The sequence below is a fragment of the Silurus meridionalis genome, chromosome 17, assembly GCF_014805685.1.
Source record: "Silurus meridionalis isolate SWU-2019-XX chromosome 17, ASM1480568v1, whole genome shotgun sequence".
NCBI classification, from domain to species: Eukaryota; Metazoa; Chordata; class Actinopteri; order Siluriformes; family Siluridae; genus Silurus; species Silurus meridionalis.
The window spans coordinates 9,216,152-9,231,870 of NC_060900.1; the positions used below are offsets into that span (position 1 = coordinate 9,216,152).

The 15,719-nt window shown below is 39.0% G+C and overlaps 1 protein-coding gene across 4 annotated transcripts in view; it reads right to left on the reverse strand.

The window, feature by feature from the left end:
* bsna (bassoon presynaptic cytomatrix protein a) overlaps nucleotides 1-15,719 on the reverse strand; it is a 107,935-nt gene that overhangs the window by 84,435 nt on the left and 7,781 nt on the right. For all 4 annotated transcript variants that reach the window (XR_006928240.1, XR_006928239.1, XR_006928238.1 and 1 more), the window contains exon 2: nucleotides 3,297-3,792. Coding sequence is in view for 1 of the 4 variants with exons in the window: in XM_046870386.1 (XP_046726342.1) it covers nucleotides 3,297-3,792 (496 nt within the window). In the remaining 3 variants the exon portion in view is untranslated. The remainder of the gene's footprint in view (nucleotides 1-3,296; nucleotides 3,793-15,719) is intronic.

The window sequence follows — 15,719 nt, forward strand, 5'->3', positions numbered from 1 at the left end:
ATAATTAGTCCAATGGAAAGCGCGGCATCACCGGCAGGGAAACGTCACGACCAGGAAGCTTTAAAGCACATGGAGTCAAACCATTGCCAGCTTCTGTTGTTTAAGAAGTGCTATGTGTGTGTTTGTCTGGTAAAGGTAGGAGCTTTTTGAATTTTATCTTTTTGGGATACGCACAAACTGTGTGTCGTTTGTCTGGGAGCGGAGCATGCTAAGTTGGTTCTCAAGGGATCCGACTGCGCTGATTTCGCTTGCATGACAATGCGAATGCTCCACTTTTGGAGAGTACTCGGGGCTCGCAAATGGACCTTGCAGAGTGGTTGAGACGGGACAGAGGTGTCCAGGTCATGCGCTAGGCTTCATTTCTTCTGCCCCTTTAATCCCAGGGTGACACTATATTCAAATATAGTAGGGCTGAGGGAGTGTGGTTATGGGGCGATGTCTGGGATCGAAGAGACACTCGCTAGCTATCTCTCCTCGGGCGATGCTTCCCCCTTTAAAGACCCAGCACTGCCCCCAATATCAACCATTCTATCAACGATTGGTTGATATTGGCTAAATCAGAGCAATTGGCAGTCTGGCATCAAGATGTCATTCTTGCCCACATAAAGGATTTGGGGTTACAGCTGCATGCCAAAAAGAATGTGCTTTCTCCATTACAGAGAATCACTTATTTAGTTTGGGATCGAGTCCATTCTCATGGCCATCAAGAGAGTGATGGAACGCCAGGGCCCTGTGCTGGTAGTTCCTGGGCATTGCAAAATGCTAACAACAGACACATCTCTCATCGGGTGGGGAGCGGTCATGAGTGGCCACTCTGGGTCTCTGGGGGAGGTCCCATCTAACGTGGCACATAAACTGCCTTGAGAAGTTGCCCATCTTCAAGCTCTAAAGCAATTCCTCCCAGACCTCAGAGGCCACTATGTGTTGGTCTGTATTAACAACACTTCAGTGGTTTGCTATATCAACCATCAGCATTCTGCGCTCTTGCCCTCTGTACAATCAGGTATGCCAGATCCTCCAGTGGGCCCAAGAGAAGCTGTTCTCCTTGAAGGCAGCGTACACCCCGGGCTGCTTAAACCAGGAAGCAGATGCCCTCTCGAGGCTAGGGCCAAGGCTCAGGGAATGGTGGCTCCATCCCGAGGTGGTGGAGCAAATTTGGAAACAATTTTACAGAGCTCAGGTATACCTGCTTGCGTCTCAAAAGACATCACACTTTCCCTCTAGGGCTGGATGCCATGATACAGGCACTGTCGCGCTGCTCCCGGGGGTTCTGGAGAGAGTTCTCCAGGATGGAATTAATCTCTTCCTGGTAGCCCCATGTTGGCCGGGCAGGCCATGGTTTGCGGATTTAATAGCCCTGCTTAAACCCTCTTTGGGAGCTTCCTCTCAGAAGGGATCTTCTATCTCAGGCAGGGAGCGCAATAATACCCCCCCCGCCTAGAGCTGTGGAGGCTGTGGCTGTGGCCCCTGAAGGGGCCTAGCCGCCAGCCTTTCCACTGAAGTGGTAAAGACCAATCTTCAATCCCGAGCTCCCTTTATGAGGATGTTGTATGACATGGTGTGAATAACACTCCCTAGACCCAGTTAACTGCCCATTTGGCTCAGTTTTGTTATTCCTTTACGAATAGTTCGCCAAATGGTTGGCTCCATCCACCCTGAGGGTTTATGTGTCTGCCATTGCAGCCCATCATGCCTCCCTGGTAGGCAGTCACTGCGTAAAAACCCATTGGTGACACACTTACTTCATGGCACCGGGAGTCTGAGGCCTTCAGTGTGACCTAGAGTGCCTATATGGGACTTGGCCATTGTCTTGAAGGCCCTGTTGGGGCCTCCCTTTGAGCCTCTGACTGAGGTACCTGTGAGGTTCTTCGCAGTTAAGACTGCATTTCTTCTGGACATCTTTGTTTTCAAAAGAGTAGGGGATCTTCAGGCCATTTTTCTGGCCCCTTCTTTCCTGGAGTTTACTCCAGGCCTGGCCAGTGCCTTCCTCTACCCTATATTATGGAATGTTACTAAAGTACCCTCGGTCATCCCACCACCTATTAGGCTCCAGGCATTCTCTCCTTCTCCCCCCAGGCCCCAGACCAGGCGAAGCTTAACCGACTGTGTCCAGTGAGAACACTGGACATATACGTCCACAGAACAGAACTGTGAAGGAAGTCAGAGCAGCTATTCGTCTGCTTGGCCCTCTGAGGAGAGGTGTCAGTGCAAATAAGCTGACGCTCAGCAGATAGATTGTAAATGCTAATTCTTCCTCTTAAGGGTCTTCTGGTCTCTCCGCTCCCTTCGGGGTTAGAGCTCACTGGACTCGGAATGTGGTGGCCTCTAGGGCCTTGTCCTCTGAAATTTCCCTCCAAGACATTTGCAATGTTGTGGGCTAGTTCACTCCGCTGACCTTTGTCAGGTTCTATAGCATCGATCTCAGTCCCACTCCTGGCCCCTCTGTCCTTTGCCATTGCTGTGCTTGCTGTCCAAACTAGGCAGGGATTGGTCAAACTGGCTTAATTGGATTCTTGTTCCAAAGCGTTTCTGAAGCAGCTTGAGCTTCTATTGGGAAACATCTCCAGGTTATGTATGTAACCATGGTTTCCCGAGGGACTAGACGCTGCGTCTATATGCCACACTGCCTGCATTTATTCTAAATGTTTTATATATAAAAACCTAATACTTGTGGGTGGGTGTTGTGGTGCATGTGTATGAGAGTCTGTACTGTATACTCGTGAAAATTAAAGTTTTAAATGTTATGGTTTTACATATCAAATCATAATAAAAATTCTAAATAACTTCATACAATCTCAAATAAACAAACACATTACATATTACACTGTTACACCTTATTTATTTACAAAAAATATGGCCTTGTGTGAAAAACTAAGTGCACCTTTACACCTTTAGGATTTAAGATTCTAAGATGCTGCTAATGAAATGCCCTTGATTAATTGATCATTAATTAATCATTAGGTCATGTAACAGGACAATGATCCCAAGCACACCATCAAATCCACAACAGAATGGCTTAAAATACCAAAATCCAAGTGTTGTAACATTGTACAGAAGTCATACAGTACACAATTACTTTAGATTATTCCTGCTTAAGATATTTCTACAAGAATCTAAATTACTTTTTTGATAAAAAAAAAAAGAAGAATTTGTAAGCAAATGTAGGTGTTAATGTATGTGTTTATATTCAACATACAATCCAGATATAAGATGTATAAAAATAACCAAGTAAAAACATCTAGACAGTTTTAGATCTCAGATGCTGTATAGTTGACTGAGGGAATAATTCTGTTTACCTCTGTAAGATGTGGATTGGGGTTGAAGCCGCACTGGTTGCACACAATGGTGCGACACTGGGTGCACTTGTTGAAATTGGGTACTCTGTCAGCACTGGTCAGCTCTGTTGTGTTGCAGATTGGGCACAGTTTACTGCTGGGCATGGGTGCTATCTGTGGCACTGAGTAGGGTGAGGTGGGAGCACTGCCTCGGTCAGGAGACACTGAAGGCGATCGACCTGTTCGGCCTACACTTGCCCCACTATTGAAGTCTACCTGAAGGTTCCGTCTGGAGGCATGCTGACCAGGACCTTGGTCTGTACCCATGCCCTGCGATGTTGCCTGATTCTGAGAATGAGGGGTTGGAGATGGTCTTGGGCTCTCATGGGTGGCCAGTCTGTAGGTGTCTCCTCGTCCTGGGATTCCTCCCATGCCTCCCATACCCAAGCCACCACCCACCCCTGTGACACCACTAGAGCCACTGCCTGTTTTTGGAGATGGTGGAGCTCCAGCCAGCCTGAAATAGAAAGAAAGAGAGTGCGAAAGAGAGGGAAAGAGGGAGAGGGAACTTAATATAACAATTTCTGTTGAGACTCATGAAATATATATATATAATATAATAATAATATATATAATATAATAATAATAATAATTAATAATAATATAATAATAATATATATATATATATATATATATATATATATATATATATATATATAAATACATATGTATGTGTGTGTGTGTGTGTGTGTGTGTGTGTGTGTGTGTGTGTGTGTGTGTGTGCGTGTGTGTAGTAAATCTGTACAGAATTACTGTCCTCGGAAAATTACTCAGCATACATTGTTGTCCGAATAACTGAAAATGTGAGTACACCCTTAGCAATAACAGCTGTATGTCAAAGTCACATGTACTATTCATCATGTTTATGTTTTTGTCTGCTTTACAGGAAAAAATGTGCATCTTAAAAAAATGTGTATCTTGTATTAGAGCAGTTTAAATTTGGTGCTTTGGGTATAATTCACTCATACTGACCACTGGATGTTCAACATGGCACCTCATGGCAAAGACTTAGAATTTTTGCTCTCCATAAACATAGCCTAGGCCATAAGATGATCGGTAACACCCTGAAACTGAGTTATAGTACAGAGGCCAAAGTCATAATCCAAGCAACAACCTGGGCAGCTTTGGTGGATTCCATACCAGGAGGATTAAGGCAGCACTAGATAACAATGGTGTTTATTTAAAATATTGACACTTTAGACACAGTTTTCACATGTTCACTTAGGGTGTACTCACTTTTGTTGCCAGCTATTAAATCTGTTTTTTACCAGGCAGTACATTTTGTCTCACATCATTATTTTCCCAATCCTATCACTTTTAAGCTCTCATTATATATTATTATAATTATAATTCCAACACGTCTCTCATATGCAGAGAATGACTCAACAGAAAACAGCCTTCAGTCTGCATCTCTGATTAATCAGCAAAAACGTTTACCATGAGACATCTATCAGCCATTTGGGAACCTTGCTGCACATTTTTATCATTTTCATCTTCATGAGAAAATAGAAAACAGCTGAAAAATAGGCACATACTGCTCTCATGTGAATGTAAATTTATTTTGTATCCTTTTGGCGATATATAGTATCAGTATAGGCATGATAATAAGGTTTAAAACTCAACTTTCAGCATACACATTTTTCATATTATTTTGTTTTACGATGCATTTTATTTTTGATTAGCTCTTTTTATCTGCTATACATTCATGCTTAAAACAAGCTGTTGTTTATTTACCCTCTTTTTGACATAATCTATTTTATAGGGTATAACATGCTTATCTTCAGTGTACTTTCTAACAAGTATTACGTTTTGAGTAAAAAAAAACAAAAAACAATAACAACACATTTCATAAAACACTCATTGTTATAAATGCGGACAAATTATGCTTATGTTTAGGTTTAATAAGACATACACACAGTGCATTTTGGAAAAATGTACACTCAGACACTCTAAAATAGTAACAACAAAGAGGCTGTTGGACCAGACTTTTAAAAGTGTACATGTTCAAGAATTTACATTTTAATATGTTCTTAAGGTATGAATTCTGGATTTTGAGAACAAAGCAATGTAGATGTTCAACCTGTAACGTTTTCAAGCTATTAACCAGTGCTGTACCAACAACAACAAAAAAACTCACACATACTGTACACAAAGTTATAGTTGAGGGTAATGTCTAGGGCAGTGTTACAGCCCATAATGTTTTTTATATTAAATGAAACTAAATCCAATCACATAATCTAAGTTTGTCAGTTTGTATATACATTTTGTAATAAGAAGGACTCTATCATTCTGCTTTATGTGGTGAAACACTTTTAATCATAGCCAATTTGCTTACCCTTCGAAAGTTTTTTTTTTCACTTGTTCAAACCCAACTAGAGAACAAATGGGTTCCTGTATGCTTAAACGCTTTGAGGTATACTACATAATATGGACAGGTGATGTGCATGAGATAAATTAAAAAAAGTTCAGGAAAACATTGTCAGTTTTTTTAAGAATAATCAGTTTGGGCCAAAGTATATAAGTACACAAAACATTTTTAGTAACTTTATGCTATCCCAATACAAAGTGAGTAATTTATATTTACTATCTATTTGTGTATGTTGTGCAGTGACTACAAACATTTGGGTAAATACAGTGAACATCAAAAGAAGATGCACTGTAAAGTTGTCAAAAAAAGCTATTTATTAATTTAATTTTAGTTATTAGTTTTACAGCATTTGGAAGGTATTGTACACTGTTCAAACTTTTAAAGATTCTACCTTTTTCTTCACTCATATGATTATGAATAAACATACTTATTAGGACTTATCTAGAATTCTTTGTTATTCAGTATTATGTTTTAAAATAATCTTTATGAACTCCACACTATAATACTCAAAATATCAGTAAACCCTGTTAGTATATCAGCTTGCACATTTTTTGCAGTTCAGAATCAGAATAAAAATAAAAATAGCTTTATTACCAAGTATCCTTACTCACACAAGGAATTTGACTTGGCATTAGGAGTCCAGTGCAGGAGAAGTACAGACATAATGTAACAGAATAGTAAACCAGACAGTTAAATAATGCAATATATACAGAGTAAAAATGTTGTTAAATAAATGTACAGATGTTATTTACAAGTGTACAGTTTACAAATGGACCATTGGATTCTATGTACAAATGTGTCAGTTATGATGGACAATGTGTAGTTATGAATATTTAAATTGATCATGCTGAGTATAGCCTGTGGAAAAAAAAATACATTTTTGTGCCTGGCTGCTCTGGTGGATGGTGCTCTGTAGTGCTGACCAGAAGGAAACAGTTTGAAGATAGAGTGGGCTGGGGGTGTGGGCTCCAAAGTATTTTTCTTAGCCCTTTTCTCCATTTTGGATGAGTAAAGATTGGGCAGTGGGGCACCAATAATCCTTTCAGCAGTCCTGACCATTCACTGTAGCCTCTTGAGGTCTGATTTGGTAGCTGAATCAAACCAGACAAATATAGATGTACACAGGACAGACTCATTGATGGCTGAATATAATTGTTTCAGCAGCTTCTGTGGCAGGTTAAATTTCCCCAGTTGGCGAAGGAAGTACAACCTCTGCTGGGCCTTTTTAGCAATGGAGTCAATGTTATTGTCCCACTTTAGGTCCTGAGAAATGGTGGTACCCAGAAACTTGAATGACTGCACTGTTGTTACAGTGCTGTTCATGATGGTTAGTGGGGGGAGTGCTGGGTATTTCTCCTGAAGTCCACAATCATCTCCACTGTTTTGAAAATGTTAAGCTCCAGGTCCAGGTCAAACCTCCTGTCTGTAAGCAGACTCATCTCCATCCTTGATGAGGCCTATGACTGTAGTGTTGTCCGCAAACTTCAGGAGCTTGACAGAGGAGATTTTAGAGCTGCAGAGCTCATTTGTGTACAGTGAGAAGATCAGTGGGGAGAGAATCAGAGCACCAATGCTGATAGTGAAAGACCTGGATGTAAGTTTGCCTAGCCTCACTGTCTGCTGCCTGTCTGTCAGGAAGCTGGTGATCCACAGACAGATTGAGGTGGGCACGGAAATCTGGGTCAGTTTGGCTGTGAGAAGGTCAGAAATGATGGTATTAAAGGCCGAACTGAAGTCTACAAACAAGATCCTTGCGTAGGTCCCAGGTCTGTCAAGATGTTGCAGTATATAATGTAGTTTCAGGTTGACCTGTTTGCTCTGTAGGCAAACTGAAGGGGATCCAACAGAGGTCCAGTGATGTCCTTCAGGTAGGCCAGGACCAGTCTTTTAAATGAAAGTCTTCATGATCACAGACGTGAGAGCAACAGGTCTGTAATAATTAAAACCTGTGATTTTAAAGTTTTTTGGGGAACGGAACGATTGTGGAGCATTTGAAAAAGCAGGAAAATAAACACAGCTCCAGTTGTTGATTCTCCACAGACTGTGGGGGTGGTGTCTTGTACTTGGTGATGTTTCTTGGCTGAAAACTGTTTTTCCAACTTTTCAGAGGAGTTTTTTTCAGCAATCTGATCTTCTTTGTAAGTTTGTTCCTGGTCTGGTTATACGAGATTGTATTCCCACTTCTGTAAGCATCCTCTTTGGCATTATAAATCTGTTTGAGTTTCCCAGTAAACCACGGTTTATCATTATTAAATGAAAAGAATGACCTGGTGGGAATGCACATATCCTCACAGAAACTGATGTACAAAGTTAAAGTCTCTATGAGCTTGTCCAGATCGGTGGCTGCAGCTTTAAAAACTCTCCAGTCAGTGCCATTGAGGCAGGCTTGTAAATCCTGTTCTGCTTCATTATTCCATCTTTTAACAGTTCTTAGTATAGGTTTAGCTGATTTCAGTTTTTGCCTGTAGGTTGGTATGGGATAAACTAGACAGTGATCAGAGAGCCCCAAATTTGCCAGTGGGACAGAGTGATATGCATCCTTAATTGGGGTGTAACAGTGATCCAAAATATTACTGTCTCTGGTGGGACATGTAACGTGTTGGCTGTATTTTGGCAGTTCACGGGAAAAATTTTAATTGTTAAAATCTCCAAGAATGATTAAAAGAGAGTCTGGTACCTTTGTTCCGTTTCAGTTATTTGTTCAGCCAGCTGTTGCAGCGCTGCGCTCACGCACGTGTCTGGAGGAATGTATGCATTACCGAGAATGAATGAAGAAAACTCACGAGGCGAGTAGAAAGGTTTACAATTCATAAACAGTGCCTCTAGATTAGGACCGCATATCTTTTCAAGCGTTGTTAGATCCAAACAGAGGTGGCAAAAGTACACACATCCATTACTTAAGGAGAAGTACAGATACTCATGTTTTAAAATACTCGGGTAAAAGTTGAAGTACTGATTATTCCTTTTTACTTAAGTGAATGTAAAGAAGTCTTGGCTCTGAGACATGTACTTAAGTAAAAAGTAGTTATTACTTCTACCTGTTTTAGCTGTTAACTGGACCTCACATCATATTAATATTAGATAGATAGATAGATAGATAGATAGATAGATAGATAGATAGATAGATAGATAGATAGATAGATAGATAGATAGATAGATAGATAGAACTTTATTGTCATTGCATAGTACAGTTACACAGCAACAAAATGCAGTTTGCCATCTACCACAAGTGCAAAAAGTAGCAATCATGCAAATAATACAGATAAATATGTAGCATATTTACAGCATGTGATATATATATATATATATATATATATATATATATATATATATATATATATATATATATATAAGCATATGTACAGTGATTATATATAAAGGCTATAACAGTGCAGAGATGTGTGGACATCAAGAGCCTTTGCTATGTTTCCACACGGACAGTTAATGAGGTGATAGCGGAGAAAGTGCACCTCTTCAAGTCAAGTGAAGAAGCTTTTATATATAATCATAGACATTTTACAGATTTGAATGATGTATTGTTTTTATCTCTACGATCAATAAAGACAGTAATTTAAGTTCATTTTGCCATTATGAGGGAAAAACCCACAAAACACCACCCAGAGGGTAAATTGTGTGAATCATGGCGGATTTGGTGTTTGATTTGAGACTTGGCACATAAATAAAACAAAAGTTTACTGATTACAAATATTTTTCGGTGAAGTTTATTTATTTTATATCTAAGCAAAGAAGGGACATCGTGAAAAAGTGTATGTTTTGCTGAAGGTTTATTTTCGCCGCTTTTAAATGTAGTTATTTATTTATGTATTTACATTTTTATTTATAAAAATGGTAAAAACAGAAATGCGTGCTGAATTGATAGCACATTTATAACATTTAGTGCCTTTTAAAATAATTTGAATTTTGACAGCCAAATATAGCCAAATATATATATATATATATACAGTACAGACCTTGGACACACCTTCTCATTCAAAGAGTTTTCTTTATTTTCATGACTATGAAAATTGTAGATTCACACTGAAGGCATCAAAACTATGAATTAACACATGTGGAATTATATATGGAATTATATACAGAACAAAAAAGTGTGAAACTACTGAAAAATGTCATATTCTAGGTTCTTCAAAGTAGCCACCTTTTGCTTTGATTGCTGCTTTGCACACTCTTGGCATTCTCTTGATGAGCTTCAAGAGGTAGTCACCTGAAATGGTCTTCCAACAGTCTTGAAGGAGTTCCCAGAGAGATGCTTGGCACTTGTTGGCCCTTTTGCCCTCACTCTGCGGTCCAGCTCACCCCTAAACCATCTCGATTGGGTTCAGGTCCGGTGACTGTGGAGGCCAGATCATCTGGCGCAGCACCCCATCACTCTCCTTCTTGGTCAAATAGCCCTTGTTGCCTTCAGTGTGACTCTACAATTTTCATAGTCATGAAAATAAAGAAGACTCTTTGAATGAGAAGATGTGTCCAAACTTTTGGTCTGCAAATAAAACAAAACTAATTAAAAATGTTGTTGCCTTCTGAATGTATCCAGGCTGAACATCCACATACAGAACACAAGCAGAGAAAAGATGATGATGATCATGAATGTGTCTGTTCTCAGTCATGTTCACATCACTCACTCCCTCTGTCTCATCCACGTTTACCCCAAACTTCTTACTGCCTTCTGTCTGCTGATTCTTATCTTCGTAAAGAGTGAGAGTCAGGACTTTATACACCAGCGGATTGAAAAAGATGCGCAGTAACAGGAAATCGGTTGTTCGGCTGAAATCGGCGCGCAATGAAAAGAAAAAATTGCTATTTCACTAAATCAATGGATTAAAACTAAAGTAACGAGCCGGTTTTGAAAATGTAAGAAGTAAAAAGTACAGATATTTGTATAAAAATGTAATGAGTAAAAGTAAAAAGTTGTCTGAAATAGTGGAGTAAAGTACTGATACAAGAAAAATCTACTTGAGTACAGTAACAAAGTATTTGTACTTCGTTACTTCCCACCTCTGGATCCAAACACCAAATTTCTCTGATATAGAAACACAATCCACCACCTCTCTTTTTCCCAGTTAACTATCTGACCTAAACAGCTGGAAGCCCGGCAGATGTAGCGTGTTGTCCGAAATGGCTTCACTCAGTCAGGTTTCAGTGAAGCACAATGCATCAAAGTTTGAAACATCCTTGTTTAATGTTAAATGCTTGTGAGCGCAGCTCGCGGAGTTTAACCAGCGCGCTGGCACACTTCCCTCTTCTGCGTCTGTACACGCGTTTGAACAGCAGCGCCGCACCTCCAACTAAAATGTCCAACAAAACAAATGAAAAGTCAAAAACGTGAATAATGTTGTCCGGGATGTGTTGCTTAATGTTTAGGAGTTTGTTTCCTGGTAAAACTTATAGAAGAAAAATGACTACACACAGAACAAACAAACAAAAACAGAAGAAGAATTGCAGAACTCAGCGCCGTAATAAAGTTGTTGTTTAGTTTATATGTTTTTAAACCATTGTGATTGGTTAACATTGCTAATCTAGTCTGAGTGTAAGCTAAATTGTAAAGGCAGTGCTAGCTGCCTTGGCTTATACCATTACTTCACTTAACACACCCTGCTAATTGTCTTTAGAACAGTTACAGAAAGAACAAGGCATAAATTTGTTTTAAAGTTGTCAACACTTTCCACACTGTAAATATATAACATTTTAAATGAATGCACATGCTTAAGGTTTGAGACATTTTAGTGTCACATTTGGATCACTGATTGGATATATCCATAGACACAGTCACTGTTGTTTTGTTTTTTGTGGTTGTTTTTTTTTACACAGGCACACATTTAGTAAATTGTGGTCTAAAAGATTTTTTATCTATTGCTTGTGTTGCATTATTTATCCATCATTATTTATCTAATATCAAACAACAACCAGAGCAATATGGGCAAGCAATATTGAATACATGCTTGCACAGAACTATACATATTAAAACATTGGCCTGCAGTCTGTTCCCAGCAGTCCTTCTCTCGGCATAATAACAATATCTGAATGATTTAAAATGCTAAAACAACATTTGGTGAACATTTGGTGATGTAAAAAATTTTACCTTTATATGATGATTAAAAAGGTAATTTAGACAAAAATATATATTTTTTTGCATTTTTACTTACAATAAAACCAAATCTTATATTAAAATTTCGGTTTTCAACTTTGAATATATAAAAATTGCTGACTGCTCTAAATGTGGCCACACGTCTATGCAGATGCTCCCGCAGAGCACTTTTTTAAAAGGGCTTCGCCAAAGCGACTCATGTCATGGGGTTTGCAGTTTGATCCAGCGCTTTCTCCCATGGCTCGAAAGCTTGCCTGGGGGCAGTGATGATTGGTCGGTCCGCCCAAGGTCTTTAAAGTGGGCCTCATCTCGTCTGGCACATCAACTGCCTAGAGATGCTAGCCGTGCTTCTGGCTCTGAAGCACTTTCTCCCAGACCTGAGAGGCCACCATGTGCTGATCCATACGGAAATCACATCTGTGATCTCCTACATCAACAATCATTGGGGTCTGCAAACTCACCCCCTTATACATGCTGGCACACCAGATCGTCCTTTGGGGTTAAGGGAAGCTGCTCTCCATGAAGGCAGCATAAATCCCAGGGTGCCAACGCCCTTTTAATGCAAGGGCTGAGGCCCAGGGCATGGAGGCTCCACCTAGATGTGGTGGAGCAGATATGGAGGAAGTTTTATAGAGCACAAGTGGACCTATTTGCAACTCAAAAGACATTACACTGTCCTCTCTGGTTTTCCTCACTCACCTAGCCCGGCTCAGGCTGGACACCATGGTACAGACCTCTATCCCTGTTGCTCTGCTCCAAGATGTTCTGGAGAAAGTTTCACCAGGATGGAGTCTCTCTTCCTTCTGGTTGCCCAATGGTGGCTAGGCAGGCCATGGTTTGTGGACCTGGTAGCTTTTCTCAAGCACCCTCCCTGGGAGATTCCTCACAAAAGGGATTTTCTCTTTTGGGCAGGGGGCACTTTGTTTCAGCCCCGCCCAGAGCTGTCTAGGCTGTGAATATGGCCCCTAATGGGGCACAGCTCTTAGCCGCTGGTCTCTATGCCGAGGTAGCAAAGACTATTCCCCAATCCAGAATTACCTCCCTATGTTCCCAAGGTGCCCTTGGTTCCCCTATGACCCATCGTGCTTCAGGCATTTTATTCTCCTCCCTTTCAGGCCCCTCTAAACCCTTGTCCTCTGGAGCATCTCTCCAAGACATCTTGGTTTTGGTCCGCTGACCTTTGTCAGGTTCTACAGCCTTGACCTTAGCGGCAATCGTGGCTACTCTGCGCTTCAACCTAGCTGTGCCCATCCACACTAGGCAGGGACTGGTAACTCTGGTCGTACTGAACGCTCGTTCCTATAGTGTTGTTGATGCACCTTGAGTTCCCTGAAAGGACTATTATTAAGGATAATTTTATAGATGATGAAGTGCCTTGAATTAAAATTTTATATATACTTATATATACTGTAAATACATAAAATCAGTCATGGAGCAATACAGAAAAGTACTGGGTTGAAAGCCACATGGTTCATGAGTTTCTATTTCAAATTTTATGAAGATGCCAGAAAAAGTTCTTATTCAATTACTTGATTAATTGATGGAATAATTGGTACAATACTTTATTACTAAAATAATCGTTAGCTGCAGCCCTAGTTTAATTTAGAGCAAAATAGCTTAACCAGTTGAAAGATATTTAGTTTCATACAGTGTTTAGAAATGAATTAAAAACTTGCTTAAACCAGCAAACAAACATTTTTCCATATTTTCCATTTTTGCTTAGTTTCTTTTAAATAAGCATTGGCCCAAAGAAGACAGCAACATTTCTGGACCATGTTCACTAGAGGACAAGTAATTAATTAGTTTTGCCGATTAATCAGCACCGTTAGTTGATTGCTGGAACTATCGGCTATTGGTAAAAATCTATAGCGATATTTCTTCTGGCTTGCGTCGGTTGCTGGAGTGACTGAGAAGTTCCGCTGTCATTACGAGAGCGGCCTCTAGAGGCAAATCACTGATGCCATGTGCTGTTCATTTCTACCTGTGAAACTGCACACTGCATGAAGAGCGCTATATTATATTTATTTCGTATCATTTATTTATTATATAATTATGTATTAATTAAAATATTCATATAAATTTTATTCAGCACATTTTCATGATTCAGTACTGTTTTTATTAAGGTAATTCAGTACTGGTATATATATATATATATATATATATATATATATATATATATATATATATATATATATATATATATATATTTATATATTTGTTTATTTATTTATTTATTTATTTATTTATTTGATCCAGTATTCATTTAAAAAAATTTTGGTTGATCAATCGATTTTCAGCAAGTATGATCCAACCTAGATATTGGTATCAATAAAATTCACAGATTAACCTCTAACCTCTTTACATTTGGTTTCTTTCTTGCATGATAGAGATTAAACCTGCATTTGAGAATGGCATAGCATACTGATCCTATGTATTGATTTTCATTACAGCATGATGCCTGTTTTATTGCAGTGCCCTCAGATCACAGGCATTCAATACTTACAGGCATTCAATACTTACTGTCGCCCTTGTCCCATGCACACAGTTATTTCTTTTGCTGATATTATGAACTATAGATTAGATTAAATTAGATTAGATTAGATTAGATTAGGTTAGGTTACATTAGGTTAGATTATATATTATGTCAATGTGCAGAGCAGAAGTACAGGGCCAATGAAATAAAGTGATTGATGATGAGATATCCAAAATCTTCACAATTTTTTGTTTAGATGCATTTTTTCCCGCAGATTGGTGACGCTTCATCCAGCCATACTCTTTTTATACTCAACCATGTTACTGACCTGTTGCCAGTCAACCTAATTAGTTGCTAAATGTCCCTCTATCTGTTTTTGCCGTATTACAAGTTTTTTAGATGTGTTATGGCCTTCAAAATCATAATTAGCTTTTTTTTTTTTTCCTAAAAATGGTATATTTTTTCAGTTTAAACCTTTGGTACATTTTCTATCCTTTACTGTGAACTAAGTAACGGGTTTACGATTTGAAGATCATTGCAATTTGTTTTTTTTTTTTTATTTTACACTGTGGTTTAACTTTTGTTGAATTGGGGCTGTATTTTATTTGTTTATTTGTTCAGTGTTCATTAAAAGGAAAATGTTAGTCAGTAAGGTAGTCTGAAAACCAAATGCTTCCAGGTTGCAATAAAGTTATGATTATGTCACTGCATGTAACTGTATATTTGCATGATGTGTGTGTCTGTGTGTATCTGTGTGTGTTTGTCTGTCAGGGGCAAAATAATAAGGCTTTGTTGAAATGTTCCAGAGTCGAGTGACAGTTGAATGATCTAAATTACTGCTTCACTGCTTCTGCTTTGTAAACTAGATAATGAGTGTAGTTTCTGGTTATATCACTACCGAATAGCCTTGTCTGTAAATATTTTGATGTTCATGACATAAAATATCAACATTAGTTTCATTTACATTAGACTGAAGGGAGTGACATATTTTCATAGTTATGTCACTGCTTTGCTGACATATAATAATGTCATCTTGGCTTTGATGATCTAGAATAATTATTGGTAATGGATCTATTTACAAATTTTTGTTGCATTTACTTTTTGACATGTTTCTCAAATGTCTCCCTTACATTCCAGTTAGAGTAATTCTCTACTATCCTACAAAAGCTCACCAAACAGGGAGGGCAAAGGCTATGACTGAAAAATGTGAAGCCAGTCATCCACAGATAAAATTATTATCTGTAAATTTCTGCATCCACACATGAAGTTATAGATGCCCATGTAAGGCTAGTGTGGCTTTGATTGATTTGGTGAGTGCCTTGCAAGCATGGCCAATTCTACTCTCTTGGGGTTCCAGAGTGTGACATTTCACTCACATCTGGATGATCTCTGGATGATACGGTGAATAATTTCTGTTGTACTCAGCCTACTGCATAAATC